The sequence below is a fragment of the Lissotriton vulgaris genome, chromosome 3_1 (assembly GCF_964263255.1).
Source record: "Lissotriton vulgaris chromosome 3_1, aLisVul1.2, whole genome shotgun sequence".
In the NCBI taxonomy this organism is placed as follows: domain Eukaryota; kingdom Metazoa; phylum Chordata; class Amphibia; order Caudata; family Salamandridae; genus Lissotriton; species Lissotriton vulgaris.
The window spans coordinates 1,029,959,998-1,029,978,474 of NC_141689.1; the positions used below are offsets into that span (position 1 = coordinate 1,029,959,998).

The 18,477-nt window shown below is 38.8% G+C and overlaps 1 protein-coding gene across 2 annotated transcripts in view; it reads right to left on the minus strand.

The window, feature by feature from the left end:
• The window catches only part of RIC1 (RIC1 partner of RAB6A GEF complex), a 979,735-nt gene that overhangs the window by 499,363 nt on the left and 461,895 nt on the right, over window positions 1-18,477 (minus strand). For both annotated transcript variants that reach the window (XM_086961422.1, XM_086961421.1), the window contains exon 5: window positions 4,401-4,543. In XM_086961422.1, the coding sequence (XP_086817548.1) occupies window positions 4,401-4,543 (143 nt within the window). The remainder of the gene's footprint in view (window positions 1-4,400; window positions 4,544-18,477) is intronic.

Here is an 18,477-nt window from a genome sequence, read left to right on the forward strand (position 1 = left end):
TCAAAATATGGGAAACTGTCACTTGCAACATTAGTGGGTGGTCTGAGGGTCCCCAGAACTGTATAATTACTCTAGTTTAGCTTATGGAAATTGTCCGACTTGTCCGAGTAGCAGACCTGTCACTGACCCTACGATCTCAATAGGTGCTCAATCTGAAAGTGCTGTGGAGCACTTTGTCCATACCTTCCACAAACTTCTAAGGGGTGGAAATTCCTAAGTGCTGGCGAAGCACTTTGCTGGGAGATTCGAAAATCCAATCGGGGTTTCTGGCGGATTACTTGCAGAGAGGGGTAACGCAGGCGTTGCTGTCCGAAGCTGTGGGTGTTGGTCGTTCCCTGGGAGGCCCAGTCCTTTGACCCGAACCTGAGGGGTATCCTGTCCTGATCTGTCCGTGGGTTGTACCTGTCCGCATTCTGGTGTTCCTTTCCGAGGGTCCTTGTCCCCGTCTTCCCATCTGACCCGTGGCCAGGGTTAGACTTCAAATCTGAATTAGGTAAATATCGATTGTGGGTTTGTGTACTTTCTGTAGCCTGTTTTTTTCTCTCTTCTCTCTTTCGTATGATCTATTAAAGCACTATTACCTGCGATATTGCTCTATTGCCGTTGCTGATTTAGTTTTGTTCCTTCTCTCTCCCCCCTTCCTTTAGGAGCTCATTGATTTTATCATAAATAATAGTATGTTCCCGTTTTTCCCTTTCCTTTAGTTGATTGCAGTGAACTTAGAAAGAATAGTTTAAGGATTAAGTACATGTTTAGGTCCCAACCTTATACCTCGTGCCTTAGTATAACGTTGCAGTGATTAGTTCTGTTCCAAATCCTACCTCTAGTTTTTCCCATATATCTTAATGGTCGTGATTTTCTTTGTGCAAAGTTACCTTTTGATGTTGATATTAATGTTTGACATAGTGTTCTGCATATCGCTTATTGTCTTGGCATCTCCCTTTTGAATCTTCATATAAAGTGTCAAAACTTCATCAGGTGTCTGTGGTCATTTTACAGAAAGTGGATAAAATATATGGACGTAAAGAAATGTTTTAAGGTCCTGTCTACTATTTTCCCTTTTAGCTCTAGGTCCATCGAAAGTTTGTGCCTGTGGTAAGTCAGGTGCATGGTAAGCAGAGGTAATTCTGAACCATTGATTACTCATAGTAGCGTGCCAGGATCTCACCCGGTTCACGAGAATCACTGATTGAAACTAAATGCACGCCGGGGCCCAGTGCGTGTAAGAAATTGGTGACCCGGGTGAACTGCGCGCTCTATCAGTTTCACCAGAGGAAAAGCTAGCCCATTACTACCTCCTTTAAGCAATAGCACTATGAAACTAATAATGTCAGAGTCGTAAATGGCAACCTCGCTTGAGTATCAGTACCTCTTACGTAGCTCTTCAGGTCTTGTCTCAGCAGATATATGCTTAGGTCTTTTGTATTGCGCTTGTGCTTCTACGGGAAACAAACTGGTCTCAATTTGTGACTTTTTAATTACTCTGAAGCTAGATACCATAAAAGGCCCCACCATTTGGAATGCAAAACAAAGGTCCATCCACTGACAGGTTGGACTGAGGAGAGAGGCAACAAGGAAGACAACTGAAACAAGTATACAGCAAATTATCGTGTTGAATGGTAATGGAACATTGCTAGACAATTACACACACATCTGCAACATCTTTTGATGATATTTTTTACCTAACATTTAAGCATTAATTAGGATATTATGACCTACATTTATTCGATTAGTAGTCTTGTATCGTTTGAACTATAACTGTACACGTTGCAAAGTTTTGATTACATGCAAGTAACTTTTCCTTCAAGCCCTAATCTGTTGCAGATGTGCCTGTTATAGATAGACTAATGCCTTTGCAGTGATGGATCAGAGGTTGGCCTTATCCCAAACTCTTAAGTAACTTTGTTCAAACTGGGCATAATTTATTTTGTCTGAAGCAAGTAAGTAATGCATTGTGAATATATGTCCAAATAACTGGGTACTTATCCGAAAGAAGGGTTTTTGTAGAAAAGTTATTTTAGAGTGAGTGGGATGCTGCATTTCTAGAACTGGGCTGAGAGAGACATTTTGTTTGGAATCAGATGTGAAGGGGGTGCATATCTGAACCTCTCTGAAAGTATCTTCTCTAATGCTTCCTTCCCTATGAGGGCCATCTAGCTCATGCCTTATTGATAATGCCTTGTATTCTCATTTTGTCTTCTTACATTTTAGAGGTACGTTTACTGCAACAAAACGAATTGGATACTGTAACTGTTGGATGCAGTAAGGGCACCCATCTATTTAAGGTAACAGTATAAATTTGTGATCTCACTAAAACCATGGTGGGGTCAGGGGTGCATACCGTAGTAATTGTTGTGATTTAGACGACCCCTTCTGATTCCAGCCCTGTTACTTCCCTAGGTCGCTACGTTGCCACAGTGAACTTTGCTTCAGGTAACACGCCTTTACTCCTTAAAGGCCTGTTTTGTGAGCATATCTTGGAATGTGCATCACTTCTTCACTGTGTACATGCAGTTAATGCCATTATGGATCATGCTGTCAGGTTCATTTTTGGAACTTTTTCAATGAATCATCAACCGACTAAGCTAAACGTGGCTTCTAGAACCTTTCCTTAAAATGTTTGACATGGGGGGCATTGATAAATAATTTCTCCAATAGTGAAGCCGACCTAGATTTCCAATAAAGAGTTTGAATCCTCCACTTCAATGCGAAATTTCTCAGCAAATTTACGGAATAATAGCAATGTATGTAAGGTGACAAAAGGAGCAGTTTTTATGTCCTGCTCTATAAAGTATAGAAAAACGTTATAAGTTAATATGAAAGTGATTGTACCTTTCGATCAGACCAGGTGCAACTGCCATCGGTTCCCAATCTTGCATTTGCATTGTCTTTCGCACTTTCTTGCTCGTTTGAATTTGTTCATTCTCCATTTAGTGAATCCTGCAGTTTTATAAGTACTTTTGGCGTTTACATCAACTTCCAAAATAATGGGTCATTTCAAATCATCTGATTCAGATTTGTTTTAATGCTGCCTCTAGAGAGGGGGAGGACTGTCATTCTTTATTCTATGTATGTGTATAGTGTTTAATATGTGTTTAAAGAAACTTGCCATATAAAAAGTCTTTGAGAAGATACATGATGTTGGGAAGTGATCTTCCCTAGCGGCATTGTCGTCGCTATTTTCAGGATCTTACCACCCGAATTGCTCCTCCTCATTTTTGGAGTATTGAGCTGCTCTTTGCCATTGAGCCCTTCAACACTGCAACCCTCTGGAATGTTCATGTTGCACTACTTGCCTGCTTCTCCCTCAGTCTCTTAGCACTACTCTCTTAGCCCTACACCCTATTTGGAGAGTCCAGGGCTTTTGTCTTTATGTTGGGAATTTTGTGGATAAGTTTTAGCACCGATTTACGATGAACTTGTGTTTATTGTTCCACGGAAATAGTTGGTTGCTGCTAAGGCAAAGCTTAGAAGACATTTCTTTTATAGCGTTTAATTTAATTAATTGCAAGAACCTCATAGGATTTAAACTATCTTCCAACAATTATTAATCGGTAAACAATGAAAAGGCCATATAGACCACTTAGCCAAGTCTGCCGTCCTGATTGTGCGTTCTGACGCTTCTACAATCCAAATTAAATGAATGGAGGAATATAAAGAGTGTGCCAATGCATGGGGCACAGTTGCTTATTGTTTAGAATCCAGTGCCACATAAGAGCCTTATTACAGATCATCTTTTTCAAAATACTTATAACAGAACATGAAAAACAAGCTACCATTTACTAAAATATCGTAAAGCAGAAGACACACATCAAGTGAATCTGTAACAGGTTCAGGCTGCAAGAGCATTACTTTCGGCTGGATAGCTGGTCCCGCTGAGACATATAATTTGTCTGTAAATCAAATGTGTGGGATCACCTAAGTGGAGATGGCTTGCTGTCACTTGCATAACCTGTCAAGTGTGATCAATTATAAGAAACACAGAATGAGCGTAAGGTACTTTACATTATCCATGTTCAAGTACAACCCTCTCCGTACATCAAGCTCATTAAGTATTCTCAGTTGTTGGACGAGAATGCACTTTACAAATATGGTCTATTATCGAAAAAATGTTCAAAAACAACTGACAAGCCCAAAGGAAAACAATAACTGCATTTAATAGAAACCAGTCAGGAGGAACGTGAGTAATGTGCACTGGCAATGATCAATACATCCACATTGCCAAATGGATAGTTTCAAAGTATCTGAGTTGTTCGATGGGAAATTGATGAAAGGTAAAATTTAAAGCTGTACAACACACCCTGTTTTAAATAATTAGTTAAAAAATATGTAAGCCACTTCTACGTCACTCTCACGTGTTCTCCTTCAATGTCAACTAGCGGTGCACAAGCGAACATTACCTCGAGAAGATTGCAGGTCAAGAGAAAATGGAACTGTACAGAGATTGATGGATTTTCTTCCGTTTGTCATTCCATCCCAGTGAATGAGGTGGAGCACTCCATCAGCAGTTGCAACCAGGAGATCTTCCAGCATAGACTGCAAACTATAAAAGCAGAATGTTATTAGCCTGTCCCATAACACCAAACAGTCAAATCACAGTACTTTCAAATTTGTAGATTATTTAACATGGCCTACAAAGATATGCTGCAAACATGGTTGTGCCCTTAGGCATGATAAACAGCAGCACTGCAAAGTGACAGAGAGTGGAGTCCACTGTAAAATGCAAAAGACCCATTAGGGGACTGACGGACAAGTCTATGAAAACACGTGACCTGTGGATCGAGTAACCCAATTCAGTTTCAGAACCCCCCAGGGTTAAAGAGCCTGTCCAAATTATAACATCATGATAAATCTCCCAGTGAAGAATGGGCTTAAAGGAACAAAGATCCAGAATGAGATGAGACCCCTAACTTTCTTGAGAAGGACAAATCAAGGGTACCAACTCGCACAATTTCATTCTATAGTACCAGCGGGGGGGCATGGACCTCCCACCAGGGGATACATAAATGCCAGCTGAAGGAACAGAAAAACAGAAGGAACGACAGGAAGAAATACCTGAAATGGGAGGAGATACCCCTCTATAATCTGAGAGACCCAACGGTCTATAATAATAGGGTGTCAGGGCATTATACAGGAAGTTAGCTCATATTTACAGGGTACGTGTACTCCTCCAATGATGCACTAAAATGGTTTGGTGGGCGAATGCTTGCGTTGTCCGTAAGGCCAAGCTCTAAAGCAGCCTATAGATTCCCTGAACTGCTGAAGGCGCTGCTGAGCAGAAAGGACATGGCCCCAAGAGCAAGCAGTGGTGTGTAACTTTTAAATCTTTCCAAGGATGAATCTGCATTTACGCCAAAGAGGCGGGAGCCCTTAAAGAACATATCCACCAGGTATGACTGAACATCTCCCAAGAGGCCAGTAGAACACAAATAAGTTTGCCTACATATGGACACGGAGGAACCAAAGCACCTGACATCCGAAGCCATGGTATCAAACCCCGATTCTAGAAGATGCCTAATGGGTAAAAAACACACATTGTCTGACAGAAGTGGAACTAATATGTTTTCTGGATTTCTCTCCGGAACAGACCATAATTGAGATTTCTAGACCATCTGGCTCTAAGGACAATGCATCAATAGGAGGCAGAGAACCCAGTGGACTGCAACCACCCAGAACCCCACTGAGTATTACTTGAGTGAAGTGTGTTTTAGGATCAGGCTTGTAAGAAAGACTTCACAAAGGTAGTTAGTGGAAGTCAACCCCTCTTTCATCATGAATAGGCACACTCAAGAAAAATATTATTTCAGTTCCCAGGTTTAGTACACACAATATGATTAGTAACTATTATAAGAATAAAGATACAAATGATACTTGTAAGAAGGAAGAGTAATAGAAATCATTGCACAGTAATGGTGATGTATTACTTATTTACCGCAGTAACCCCAGTCACTCATTTCCCTAATCTACTTAAACTTGAAAGACCCTCAGTCTCCAATCCATGGTATGAACTTCATCTTTATCTAAAAACGATCTGTTCTAGTTTATACATTCTGTGAACATTGCTGAACATTTTCCAAATAAACAATTAATAGTAAAACTCAACTAACCCATCTCTTAGGTGCATTCTGTGAAACGCTGCATATTGTTTAAAAACAATAAATGAGAAATTAAGATATCCATTGCTATGAAGCCTTGTCCATTTGTTTCAAAAACAATTACTGGAAAGATGATGATGAATTGGCTTTTATAAAGCGCAACTTACACTCCATGGAGCATCTTGGCGCTAGAAACATCACGTGTCATAGGTGAGAAGGAGGGAGAGTTGTCCGAAAACATAAAGGAAAAGTGGAGAAATACTTAATACAGAGAGGGTGAGTGATATTAAATTAAATTAACGCTAGACATAGTGTGTCAGTGGCCTTAAAAATCCATGTTTTAAGGGCTTTTCGGAACAGATTCTCTGAATGAATCAGACGCATCTGGGGTGGGAGCTTGTTCCAGGCTCTAGCTCCTAGCACTCCGATGGATTTTCCACCTTTTGTGGTCAGTCTGAATTTGGGGACAGCTAATAGGTTTAGGTTGGATGATCTGAGTGACCTGGAGGGAGTGTATCTTCCAAACCTTTGGGATAGGTATGAGGGGGTAAGCTCTAAAAGTGATGAGTAGGATTTTAAATAAAACTCTCTTATGAATGGGTAACCAGTGCAGGGTTTTGAGTGCCATGGATGCAGATGATTTCCTGGGTAGTCTTAGCACTAGGCGGGCAGCAGCATTCTGAACCATCTGCAATTTGTGTAAGACAGCTTTGTTGGAACCTGCATAGATGCTGTTGCAGTAATCTAGCCGCGATGTAATGAGGGCTACTGCTACCGTTTTTCTGGCTGCCAGGGGGAGGAGGTCAAAGAACCTTCTGAGGCCTCTAATAATGTTGAAACAGGACCCTGCCACAGTCCCTGCTTGTTTTTTGAAGGATAGGGCTTCATCAAACCTTATCCCGAGGTTGCGGGCTGACGTGATGGTATTAGGTGGAACTTCGGCGTCTTGGGGCCACCAGTTGTTAGGGGAAAAGAGGTTATTCTGACCAAAAGGGAGGATCTCAGACAATTTAAACCATATAGAAAAACATGAATATATTCAAGCAGGCAGAATTGCTATGTTGAAATGAACAACAATAAATGTGCATTTATATTTCAAACATACACCTAAATATATGAACATAAATAATTCAAAACGGGAGTACTTGGAGGAGAAAATATATTATAAATGATTATAACAGAACCACCATCTGCTCCATCTCCCAAAGGGTATTCAACCAGAAAGCCAAAAGACATGTAGTGCTGCTGGAACAAACAACCAGGCTTTCCAAACAGAAACCTTTCTTCCCCCATCACATCAATCAGTTTCCACTCACTATTAGATGGAGGTGGTGAAAACGAACTGGGATTAAGTATGGTGCAGGAGGAAGTTTGTGATAGAAGGCCCTCAAGCGTAGGGAGAGAGTACAAACATTTTGGACAGCCCATAGCCGGGAAATGGTGGCGGGCAACTTGGTAGCTGATGGTCTGGAGTGGAGGCCGACTTTTTCCAAGCAGTAACATTCAGATCGAACCGGACCTCATTGAAAGGCAGCAAGGGTTTTGATGAGGAGAAACTGGGTTTCCATCAAAAAGTTCACTTCCACCTGTTCAGAGGATAAAGGCAGGTCTGTCATTCCAGCTACCTTGAATAGCACCACATTAAAATAAAGTATGTGCAGCAAAAAGAGACCCTGTGAGTATTCAAGGTCAACATCAGCAGAGGAATCTGAGCCACTGGCATGTCACAGGCTTAAATAGAGACTTCCATCAGAATGTGAGGGAAGGGGGAGTTATCTATCTTCTTACTCTCAGAAGCTGATCTGTCATTTAGCTGAAGTCAGAATGAGAGCAAGAAAATGTGGTGTCAGAGGTAGTGACTTGCACAGAAGTTCAACGCTAATGGTGGCTTTCACTGTGTGTTCCTCTTTGACCAAAATGGCCCAGTGGGGGAAGTGGATCTGAATATAGCAAAACAAGATTCCTTTCTGTGTTATTCAGTTTTGGTTTTGTGACCAACTGGTCTACTTTCAGTTTTTATGTTCCTTGTATATAACTGAACAATAGAATTATATAGGTACTTATTACTACGCAACACTAAAGTTACTTTTTTCTCTCAACATTTTATTTTCATTTATTAAAAACATTCATATAAAATTAATCATAGGACATTTCATATCCAACATATATGTTTGAGCATTCCCTAATCTAATACAGAAGTAAATCCTATTCTTACTTTTGCTCAAACAAACAAACACAAGATAAAAAACAATTCTTTTGGCATATATTGTTAAAAATCTCCGAATATATAGTACTTCGAGCAGTCCCTTGTCGACATGTTTCGGTGCGTTGAGATCTTTTAGGCACCTTCTTCAGGACAGACTTATAGAAATCAAATATTATTCTTCTTTCTAAAATTTAAATAAAAACAATTAGTATCTAGTTTTGTTGAGAGTTCCTGTCTATCTTTATAGTGTTGAGTACTCATTATACCTAGTATCCCTCTATATGTGTTAGAAAAGCAATCTTACTTTAAGTGCTATTGGTTCGGTTATTCCCACTTCTTATTGGGGGTATCCGTTGTTAGCTTCTCTATGTTTCAATTTCTATAATCACTACAACATAGAAAGTACAGAATAATGTAATCTTTGATTCTCTACCCTAATTTGGTTTAGAGACAGACCCGGTTTCTCATATTACTTACTTAAAAACAGGAGAATAACTTTCTACGTGTATGTGGTGATCGTTTGCGTCTTTAAATTTGCGCAGGGTATTCTGGTTAGTGGATTTCTTACTTATCCATCTGTCAAAAGAACATAACGGTCTAAGTATATTGTTAAATTAAGTTCTTATTGTGCATCTATTTGGATCGCTCATCACCCCATAAATTGCATACCTGATGAGAAGATTTTTTAGGTCCCTGTGTGTGAACAGGTCTTCACTTTATCTTGGTATTTATTGGCTGGACGCCCTCTAGATCAGGGTATTCTTCTATCCCAGTCCCTGATAATATAAGGAAAGTACATGCCCATCATGTTTTTAATCGTATCTACTCCTTTCAGGCTTATTTAACTTATTCTTTTTACTACCCATCTATAAGTCGGGTTTTTTACTGTATACCGTTATCACGTGTTTCTCTCTCCCATTTATGGCGAGAAAATTAATACAATTCTCTCATGTATCTTCATAGGTTATGCATTTAGTCATAATCACATTATTACACTAGTTACCTTTTCCCAATTATTTATTTGATAGCAACATTACATCCATTCATTGTTCATGTTGACCGTCTCTGCCTTCATATGTTACCTGAAGGAGACGTAGTCTCTCCCACCCGTATTATTTAAGGGGGTCCTCACTGTATCCTTACATAGATATTTATAAACATCGAGGTCCCGATATTAGTGGAACCACCTCGTTTACGAAAAAGTCGAAAAAAGTATGTAATTGCCCCCGTAGTATTTATAGGGATCACTGTGAGATTGAGGCACTTAAATAAACTTCCTTTCTTCGTGAGGGCAACACTGCTATCGCATCACCTCTATACTCTTTTTGCAGTTTTTTGTAAAGCTAGGGCTTCTCGGCGATCGGGGAACTTTCGTCTTGCGGGGAGGCGATACGGATGACAGAGCCCTCCCTACCCGACTGCTTACCTTAATGGTATCACGCAACGCCGTCGACACGTCCTCTCTCCCGTGGGAGGATGTATGAAGAGAGGGTCGATCGCGGCTTTTTATACTAATGGCGGCCACTTATTAAGATTTAATTGGATGCAGCTGTAACTCATCATATGTTGTTAGTCCGCTAAAACGGCGATATTTCAGGAGAATTATTTTTTAGATATACGGAATTATTCATGTTTTTTGTCTACAACATTAAAATATAGACACCTCAGTTCTACCGACTAATTCGAATTTCGTTTTTACATATATCGATGTCACGAAGGAAAGGAGGACTTGCAGCCACAAAGACTGGGAATAGACACTATTAACCATAAGAAAGCTCCAATTATAAATCTCTCCAATAGAATTTTAACACCTGATGAAATTAGCGTCCTAGAAAAAGTTCTAGGCTTTGCACCCAGTACACAAGGTTGTAGATACACCACAGAAAAAGGAAAATCAGATTAAAAAATTTTTTGGAGGACAAGACAGAAAGAGAAACGAATAATAAGTCTGGTCTGAAACCCCCGTCCACCTGGACTCCGCCTATCAACTTGGTAGGCCCAGAAGTGGATACTTTCGAAAAAGTAGTGATTAGCGGTCTTGAAAAGATACTTAATACTAAACCTTGGATTCCAAATAATTTATCTAAAAATTAAAGGGAAGCACTTAGAAATTGGCAACTAGTGAAGACATAACTGTAAAACCAGGAGACAAAGGAGGAAGTATAGTCATAATGAAAACAGAAGACTATGATCAACGCATGCTAAAACTACTTGATAATAGGACACACTATAAACCATCCAGCGCAACAGACTGGAATAATCTTAAAAAGAAAGTCAGAGATGTGGTAACTTATGCTAAAGAAAATGGTGTCATTAGTGAAGAGGAATACCGCTTCCTGACAAATGATTATCCCAAAATACCAGCACTATACTGACTGCTCAAGGTTCATAAGAGCATGGAAGACCCACCAATGCTTCCGATTGTGTCAGGAATAGAGTCCTTGACTGAACCACTAAGTAAATATGTGGACCACTATATCCAGCCTCTTGTAGCCCATTTACCGTCGTATATTAAAGATACGACACACATGATTTCAAAAGTAGAGGGTATCGAGTTCAATAAAACCACACAATGGTTAGTGTGTCTCGATATCGAGTCACTCTATACAAATATTCCACAGCAGGACACCATAAATATGATGGAATTTTTTTTTAAAAATGACCAAGAGGAGTTATCAGTGGAAAATAGGTTTATAGTAGAATGTATAGAAATTATTCTCAAAAATAACATCTTTTTATTTAGGAAAGACTATTTCTGCCAAACGAAAGGTACTAGCATGGGAGCCACATGTGCTCCCAGCCTGGCATGCCTATACGTTGTCAACTTTGAAAAACTACATATATACAACGAAATGAGTCCCTTTTATGAAAATGTGCAATACTGGTCAAGGTTTATTGACGACATGTTTTTCATTTGGGATGGACCGGAGGAAGATCTAGTAAGATTTCTGGAATGGCTTAACTGTGGAGACCCTAATTTAAGATTTACATCCACCAGGAGTCAACAAGAAGTAGACTTTCTTGATATTAAAATCAAAGAACAGGATGGGCTAATTAGTGTAGAATTATATGTAAAACCCACAGACAGAAATACCTTGCTCCACCATACCAGCTGCCACCCGAATTGTCGGAAAGATGGTATCCCTTTTAGCCAATTTCTACGCATCAGACGTAATTGCAGCAACAAACAATTGTTTGAAAAACATGCAGAGACATTGCAGGTCAAACTCGCACAAAGAGGATACCCCAAACGCTTGATCAGAGAGGGTCACAAGCGTGCAAAATATTATAACCGAGATAGTCTGTTTGAACCAAAAGCTAAACAAAGAGAGAAAAGAAACGAAATAGTAATGGTGTCTGACTATAATGGTTATAGCAATAAGGTTAAGAATTTGATAAAATAAAATTGGTCTTTACTCAATAAACAAGGCTCAGCACCCCTAGCAAAACCTATTTATGCCTTTAGAAGAAACAGGACAATTCGTAATCAGTTAGTACAGACATTCCGTGAACCAAAATCCCTCGGTTTAAGAAACATCATAAACAATACTCCAATAAGAGGTAATTTGCCCTGTGGAACATGTTCACACTGCAGGAACATCATAAAATCAGACAAAGTCGAGGTAGATGGAATTGTTCATTGGATGAATGACCATGTAAACTGCTGCACGTCCAATATAGTCTATTTACTCATATGCCCCTGTAACAAATGCTATGTGGGGGAAACAGGAAGAGAAATGCACCAGAGACTTACTGAACATAGATCCACAATCAAGAATCTCAAAAAAAGGTGCACCACTTGTGGATCATTGGATTTCTGCACAACATGGAGTCGATGACCCCAAGTGGTTTATACTTGAGAAAATAAAGATATCACTGAGAGGTGGAGACATACAGAAGAAACATAAAATTAGGGAACAGTTCTATATGTCAAAAGTTAAGACCCATCATTCTGGACTAAATTGTAGAATAATAGGGCCCCCATATGCACTAAGAAAGATTATACCAACTTGCATGGGTCTTTACAAAATTGCAGAATTAAATAAATAAATACATAATGATGAGGCAGAGAGGCCTTCTGCCATAATTTCAGATTAAAACTATACCCATAACCAGATAGATGGAATTAGAACAGGATTTTAATATTCTGGAACTAAGTCTAGCAGGATTAGATCATAGAGTATAGGATTGGGTTATATTTACTTGTGAAAAAGAGAGGCTAATAAAAATAGAAATACATTTATTGCACTGTGCGATTGTTTATTTATGTTTATGTATGAATGAATCACAATACAATGTTATGCATGTATTATTACTATATCCCCTTGAGCACAATATTAAAAATACAGCAATTCTAACAAATATAGTATAAGTGATGAGGCAAAAAATTAATATATATGGGTTACTTTCATTGTTTTAAGAAGAAGATTAAAAATATAGTAATCCCAAAATGTACAAATATAAATGATGGGTGAAATGAACTACATAACTTAAAACAAATTAGTGTCCATTCAGTTATTTTGATGCATTGATATAATGCAATATGTGTAAAAACATTTGAATCTGTATTGAAATTTATGTCGTATCGAGTCTACAATGGAATAGCCTGAAGTATATTTGACAAAAATGCAACCTCCATGTTTTTCGGTATCCTAAAGTGTATAATATAGATGATTAGCGATACGTACCACATAAATCAATGTTAATCACTGGACATTTTTGTTATCTTGATGCACAGATGTATTGCAATGTGCATACAAACATTAGAATCTGTACTGAAATCTATATATAGGCTGTATCGATTTTAGAATGGATAAACATGTAGGATACTTGAAAACAAGGTCATTCCCTTGATTTAGGGTATCCCATGGTGTATAATGAATAATAAATATGTAATAATATGGTAATACGTAAAATAATTGTTACATAAAACCCGGTTATGAATAAGAGCAATGTCCATCATGAGAAACACCAATTTACAATAACACCCAACGGTGCTGCACGGAAAGAATAACATCTACGCACACACACTATGGATGAAATCACAATCCAAGCAAATCCCTAAAATATGGGGCAATAGAAGATAACATCGCGGGTACGATAGGACTGATTAAAACAACAACAGTGTAGTTCCAAGAAAGTAAATAAACTAAAATGGCGCTCCAGTTACGACCAAACGTAAATTACGTAAACTACAAACTCCAAGGAAACTACCAATATGGAGTCCTCCTTTCCTTCGTGACATTGATATATGTAAAAATTAGAATTAGTCAGTAGAACTGAGGTGTCTATATTTTAATGTTGTAGACAAAAAACATGAATAATTCAGTATATCTAAAAAATAATTCTCCTGAAATATCGCAGTTTTAGCGGACTAACAACATATGATGAGTTACAGCTGCATCCAATTAAATCTTAATAAGTGGCCGCCATTAGTATAAAAAGCCGCGATCGACCCTCTCTTCATACATCATCCCACGGGAGAGAGGACGTGTCGACGGCGTTGCGTGATACCATTAAGGTAAGCAGTCGGGTAGGGAGGGCTCTGTCATCCGTATCGCCTCCTCGCAAGATGAAAGTTCCCCGATCGCCAAGAAGCCCTAGCTTTACAAAAAACTGCAAAAAGAGTATAGAGGTGATGCGATAGCAGTGTTGCCCTCACGAAGAAAGGAAGTTTATTTAAGTGCCTCAATCTCACAGTGATCCCTATAAATACTACGGGGGTAATTACATGCTTTTTTCAACTTTTTCGTAAACGAGGTGGTTCCACTAATATCGGGACCTCGAAGTTTATAAATATCTATGTAAGGATACAGTGAGGACCCCCTTCAATAATATGGGTGGGAGAGACTACGTCTCCTTCAGGTAACATATGAAGGCAGAGACGGTCGAACAATGAATGGATGTAATGTTGCTATCAAACAAATAATTGGGAAAAGGTAACTGGTGTAATAATGTGATTATGACTAAATGCATAACCTATGAAGATACGTGAGAGAATTGTATTAATTTTCTCGCCATAAATGGGAGAGAGAAACATGTGATAACGGTATACAGTAAAAAACCCGACTTATAGATGGGTAGTAAAAAGAATAAATTAAATAAGCCTGAAAGGAGTAGATACGATCAAAGACATGATACTTTCCTTATATTATCAGGGACTGGGATAGAAGAATACCCTGATCTAGAGGGCGTCCAGCCAATAAATACCAAGATAAAGTGAAGACCTGTTCACACACAGGGACCTAAAAAATCTTCTCATCAGGTATGTAATTTACGGGGTGATGAGCGATCCAAATAGATGCACAATAAGAACTTAATTTAACAATATACTTAGACCGTTATGTTCTTTTGACAGATGGATAAGTAAGAAATCCACTAACCAGAATATCCTGCGCAAATTTAAAGACGCAAACGATCACCACAGACACGTAGAAAGTTATTCTCCTGCTTTTAAGTAAGTAATATGAGAAACAGGGTCTGTCTCTAAACCAAAATAGGGTAGATAATCAAGGATAACATTATTCTGTACTTTCTATGTTGTAGTGATTAAAGAAATTGAAACGTAGAGAAGCTAACAACGGATACCCCCAATAAGAAGTGGGAATAACCGAACCAATAGCAGTTAAAGTAAGATTGCTTTTCTAACACATATAGAGGGATACTAGGTATAATGAGTACTCAACACTATAAAGATGACAGGAACTCTCAACAAAACTAGATACTAATTGTTTTTATTTAAATTTTAGAAAGAAGAAGAATATTTGATTTCTATAAGTCTGTCCTGAAGAAGGTGCCTAAAAGATCTGAACGCACCGAAACGCGTCGACAAGGGACTGCTCGAAGTACTATATATTCAGAGATTTTTAACAATATATGCCAAAAGAATTGTTTTTTATCTTGTGTTTGTTTGTTTGAGCAAAAATAAGAATAGGATTTACTTCTATATTAGATTAGGGAATGCTCAAACATATATGTTGGATATGAAATGTCCTATGATTAATTTTATATGAATGTTTTTAATAAATGAAAATAAAATGATGAGAGAAAAAAAGTCACTTTAGTGTTGTGTAGTAATAAGTTCCTATATAATTCTATTGTTCAGTTATATACAAGGAACATAAAAACTGAAAGTAGACCAGTTGGTCACAAAACCAAAACTGAATAACAGAGAAAGGAATCTTGTTTTGCTATACCTCGATACCCAGTCCTTTCTGGTTTCCTGGGACACTCTCTTCTTTTGAAGGAAGTGGATCTGAAGCCAGTGACACAGATGTCCAACGCCTACACTGATGCAGAAACACTTGCCAGGCCTTTGTCTGTAAGACTGGCAATGCTGGAGAATGGAGCCAGGAATATCAACAGGTTCAACTGGCTATGATTCTGACGCCATGGGTGGCGACATGGTCAAAAGTACTTTAACTGCCTTGGGGGCGGAAAGGGCAACAGAGAGAGCCAGAGAACATAGCCAAACAGGCCTAGGTGAATGAAGCCAATTGAGTGGGGTCAGTAATAAAGGCTGGAAAAGTAAAACACAATTTCGGCAGCACCTGGTGCACAGCCAGAAGGAAGGCAGGCTCTAGCATCATGCTTAAACAGACGCCACAGATGTCAGAGTCGGGGAGAGAACTTGAGCAACCTGGGAAGAAAAGAAGATACTTATTTGGTACTTCCTTTATGTTTTTTTAGGAGGGTGACTACAGAAAAGAAACCATCTCCGTGAATGTTCCTATGTAACAGGATCTGGAACTGGAGATGCAACAACTTTGTTATCTGTCACTTACTTGAGCCATCAAATGATTTTCCTGTCATGTGATGGCAATCGATAGAATGAAGATACAACTTGAAAAAGATCTGAGCCGTGCTCAGGCTCTAGATCCCAAGGACAAATGTCATGAGAAAATAAACAGAACCTCTGACTGTGGCAGGAGTGACCTCTTTTAGAACCTGTGGTGATTGGGTGATTGATATATTTTCCTAAATGGTGTGACAAGTACATTTTTAAATGAAATGAAATGTCAGTGGAGAACAACTCTGGATATACTTAGAAGGGATATGTAACCTTTACCACACAGTCTTTACCCTGCATTACCTTTACACCGCAGACTTTACCACAGAGGTAAGTACCACGCAGTTAAGTATATATAATGTGTTTTTACTTATATTGTGCATCCTCTACCATGTAGTACTTTATTACACAGGAAATTATGTATGTATGTATGTATTTATGTGTGTGTGCATATATGAGTGTGTATATATATATATATATATATATATATATATATATATATATATATATATATATATATATTCCACAGCCTTGGCTCAAATTTTTCGTAGTCCAATGGCGCTCTTCCACCGGTGCTGGGACTACAAAGCAGAGCCCCGCTTTCAAATATTCCACAAATCCATCATCATGTGAACAAGCAACAGTGGGTTGCGAAACGCGTTGGTATTGTGCTTATATGCTTTAAATCTGACCAAATAAATTTTGAAACTTGGGAATCAAAAACCTTTGTGAGTGCGGACTTTCTCTATCGGATGATGGATTTGTGGAATATATATATATATATATATATATATATATATATATATATATATATATATGTCCTCTGACACGGAAGTGTTTATGTCCATATAGCACGATTGTGGGGTTACAGACTTTGTGTGAGCAAGCGCTTTTTAAGCGCGAAACGCGTCGCAAGGTTTATGACTGAATAAACCCTTTTTCTCTGGTACACTACTTCTGACTCCTGTGTTATTTGCAGAGTGCTCATTGGAACGCCGTTCTGCTTTGTGATATATATATATATATATATATATGTGAGAATTTAAATTAAAATAACATTTTGATGGGATTTAATTAAAGTATTATGGTGAGGTTAGAAGTAATCAGATGGAAGGGTGATCTTAGGGTTAAGGGGTAGGTAGAGGTAAAGGGAGGTGGGGGCTTTAAAAGCGTAGACACTGCCCCCAAAACAAAGAAAACATCAAATGTTTTGTAGAACTCACAGACCTAGTTTCAGATACGCAATCCAGAGTTTGCAGATTTTTTACATTTAATTATTTTTTTATGGTGAACCCTGAAAAAAGTTTTTTAAAAGCCCAAAATTTCACAGTAAGACTATCCACAATCAAAGACCATGTGTTGCACACGGTTGACAAGAGGTAAGTGCCCCGAATGCTGTGCAAGAATGACCGTCTTGCAAAGTGCACTGTAGCTGCCAAAGGACCAAGACTGAGAAACTGCTATCCATGGCCAAAGTCGAGGCACAGTAGCTTTGTTAGAATGGGGTTGGTGTAGGCCAGGGCCTCGCTGAAGGCCCAAAGCCTGCTCTCCAGTGCTGCTGAGCGCAGTCATATGCTAGGTGTCAGGCTCAAGGTCTGAGCCCAGTGTTCACTTACTAAGACTCTGAGCAGTAAATGAGCAGTAAGTGAGCTCAGTGGCAGGATGGCCGGATGCGGGAGATTGAATTAGACAAGGCCTTGCATCCACAACTTGCTTTTTGTATAGCTGACGCACTGCGCAGTTGCTTTGATATAAGGGGGCTGAGACCATGAGGACACAATGAGGTGTTGTATGGTGCAAATAGTCATGGCACCGATGATGCATCAGTGACATCACATGCGAGGTTATGAGCAGCGCACTGGGGGCAGGTTATGTTTTCCTGTAAACTAACGAATTTCGGTGTTTTGTTCGACTGAAAATTATAAACAATTTCACTTTAACTCTAGTTTTTTAGTGAATGTTAGTGAATGTATGCAGATGTTTAATGTCTTGTGAGACACATTAACCATAAATTACCTACAACAAAGTTTTGAGTGAAAAAATGTATTTACACACAGGCTTTTTCTTTGTCTTTGCATACCAAGCTTTACAGTATTTAGATTCCAAAATTAAATCTCTCACAAATATGAATAGCAACGAACAAGCTCTTGCATGAGTTGACTGGCCTACACACGTCTGAGATTATAATAACCCGGACAACATTTGGAAACAGACCTTAGATTTTTAAATGAACAAGAAAGAAAAAAGCATCACAGGCTGGCTAGTGTTCCTTTCATTGCCATTTGCAGAACAAAAGTGGCGCTTTCAGTCTGCCTGGAATGATGATCAGCAGAATGCCTGGATGCAGAGGTGTAAACACTGGACAGGTATAAATGGTGCTACCTTTA